The sequence below is a fragment of the Berghia stephanieae genome, chromosome 15 (assembly GCF_034508935.2).
Source record: "Berghia stephanieae isolate SIO BIC M18660-M18661 chromosome 15, UCSD_Bste_1.3, whole genome shotgun sequence".
In the NCBI taxonomy this organism is placed as follows: Eukaryota; Metazoa; Mollusca; class Gastropoda; order Nudibranchia; family Aeolidiidae; genus Berghia; species Berghia stephanieae.
In genome coordinates this window covers 18,832,459-18,834,958 of record NC_088374.1, presented here as the reverse complement: position 1 = coordinate 18,834,958, position 2,500 = coordinate 18,832,459, and the positions used below count along the sequence as shown (strand labels likewise).

Here is a 2,500-nt window from a genome sequence, read left to right as displayed (position 1 = left end):
CCCATCCATCTATCCATCCATCCATCCATCCATCCACCCATCCATCCATCTATCCATCCATCCATCCATCCACCCATCCATCCATCTATCCATCCATCCATCCTCCCACCCATCCATCCATCTATCCATCCATCCATCCATCCACCCATCCATCCATCCATCCATCTATCCATCCATCCATCCATCCATCCACCCATCCATCCATCCATCCATCCATTTATTTACATATTATAACACATTGTTTCTCCACAATCCAGGGCCTGGGTTTTCGTATCTGGGTAGACTGGGAACAGATGGGTGGATCGACACTACAGGCTATGGCGGAGGCTGTAGAAAACTCGGCTGTTGTCTTAGTTTGTATGTCTGAACGATACAAACAGTCTCCGAACTGTAGAACGGGTTAGTCTACCATATCCTCCTCTATCTATCCATCTATTTTTTATTTAGAATAATTCTAAATAAAATTAAATAAAATTGGAACCCCTTACCGCAGAGCATTCGTGAAAAAGAATCTTTGTCTATTTTTAAACGTTCGCTTAAAACATATCTGTTTCGATTTTAGTAGATAGTATAAGAAGCAAGATAGGTTTGGTTTGTGTGAGTGTTGTGTTGTGTGTGTGTGTGTGTGTGTGTGTGTGCTTGTGTGTGTAAATGATTATCTTTCAGCCTAAGTAATTTGTAATTTAAGCGCTTAGAGTCTGGTGTCTCGGAGTTATAGCGCTATATAAGTTTTCAGCATTATTATTATTATTATTATTATTATTATTATTATTATTATTATTATTATTATTATTATTATTAATTCTCAACTCGATTTTTTAAACAGATTCTCCAACATAAGTTCCTGCTCCACTCACTTTTCTGAATTAGAAATTCACCCCAAATACCGGAGCATACTCAATGTCTCAATCGTTTATATGGTACATGTTTGTGTTGAGAATATTGGCTATTAAGCTTAACTGCTGACCAACTAACTTCGCGGCGTTTGTGTGTGTTGAACCCGTGACCTCAAGAAGTCGGGGAGAAGTGGCTCTCGACAGACTAGAATTTGAAGCGACTTTTTTGGGGGGTCGTGGATAGCTCATACGAAAGAGTCACGATCTCTCCGGACAGGCAGATCTGTCGTACTAGTAAGGTGGCGGGTTCGAGCCCTCATCGCCGCCGCAAAGTTTTTATTCTCTGTTGTCTTGTCTTCTGGCACTTTCCTACTCACTTCATTTCTTGTTATTTACAAAATCCCCAACAACGTTGTTTCGTCTAGAATTCCCGGTGTCATCAGGGAGGTCGTTTGATGTGTCTTGGAGGAATGTTGTTGTGTCCTGTCAGTGGGCGCCAATGTTGTTTCCGGATGTAGTTTGCTCATGTGTGTGTATGTGTGGATGTGTGTGTGTGTGAGAGTGTGTATGTATGCAAACTGGGTGTGGTGTAGTGTTGGAGTAGGGGTCGTCTGGGGTAGTGGTTGTATCATTGGGTTGTGTAGTGTGTATTGGACAGTAAGCATTTTTCCTGTGTAAGCACGTGCTGTTTATCTATCTATCTATTTGTCTGTCTGTCTGCATGTCTATCTGTGTATCTGTCTATCTATCTATCTGTCTCTTAATAGCTCTCTCTCTCTCTCTCTCTCTCTCTCTCTCTCTCTCTCTCTTTCTCACTACGTGTTTTCTGTCTCATTTCCTCCCCAGAGGCTGAGTACACGTTCCAGCTAAGAAAAGACTACATTCCCCTCATGATGCAGAGGCGGTACCGTCCCGATGGCTGGCTAGGAGCTATTCTAGGGGCCAAGCTCTTCTTTGACTTCAGCGGCAAGCATCCTTATGAAAAATCTCTACAGGTAACATCTATACCAAAAAAAAGGGGGGGGGGGGTGGAATGATTTGTTTATGAAAAGAAAATATAAATAAATAAATAGATAAATAAAAAAAATATATGAATAAATAAATAAATAAATAAATAAATAAATAAATAAATAAATAAATAAATAAAGAAAGAAAGAAAGAAAGAAAGAAAGAAAGAAAGAAAAAAAAGAAAGAAAGAGAAGAATAAAAATATAACCGTGTTTGTTTTAGTTCAGGGACTACCAATAGCTTGGGCAGTAAACTGACAATAAGTGGTGACTGCAATGCAGAGATCAAAACCAGCATCAGTAAGGCAAACCAGACATTTGCTTCCCTCAAACACATTTGGAGAGCAACGGGATTATATTCCAGCAGTAAAATAAAGATTTTAAAAAGTAATGTCTTGAGCGTTTTGATCTGTGGATAAGAATGTTGGAAGATCACAGAGAGAATCATCCAGAAACTTGAAGTATTCTAAAACAAATGTTTGCGACGAATCTTCAAGATATTCTGGCCAAACACAATTTCAAATGAGGACCCGAGAACGAGAGCTGAAGTGGAGTCTCTGGAGAGTCTCATTAAAAGGAGAAGATGGCAATGGTTGGGGCATGTCTGTCGCAGACCTGATGAAACACTGATAAGGAAGGCTCTGCGATGGACACCCC

At 40.0% G+C, this 2,500-nt stretch overlaps 1 protein-coding gene across 4 annotated transcripts in view; it reads left to right on the top strand.

Annotated features, from left to right (window-relative positions):
* Positions 1–2,500, top strand: part of LOC144960828 (uncharacterized) — a 131,094-nt gene that overhangs the window by 122,298 nt on the left and 6,296 nt on the right. For all 4 annotated transcript variants that reach the window (XM_078894193.1, XM_078894194.1, XM_078894191.1 and 1 more), the window contains exons 13-14: positions 258–399; positions 1,683–1,831. In XM_078894193.1, coding sequence (XP_078750319.1) covers positions 258–399; positions 1,683–1,831 — 291 coding nt within the window. The remainder of the gene's footprint in view (positions 1–257; positions 400–1,682; positions 1,832–2,500) is intronic.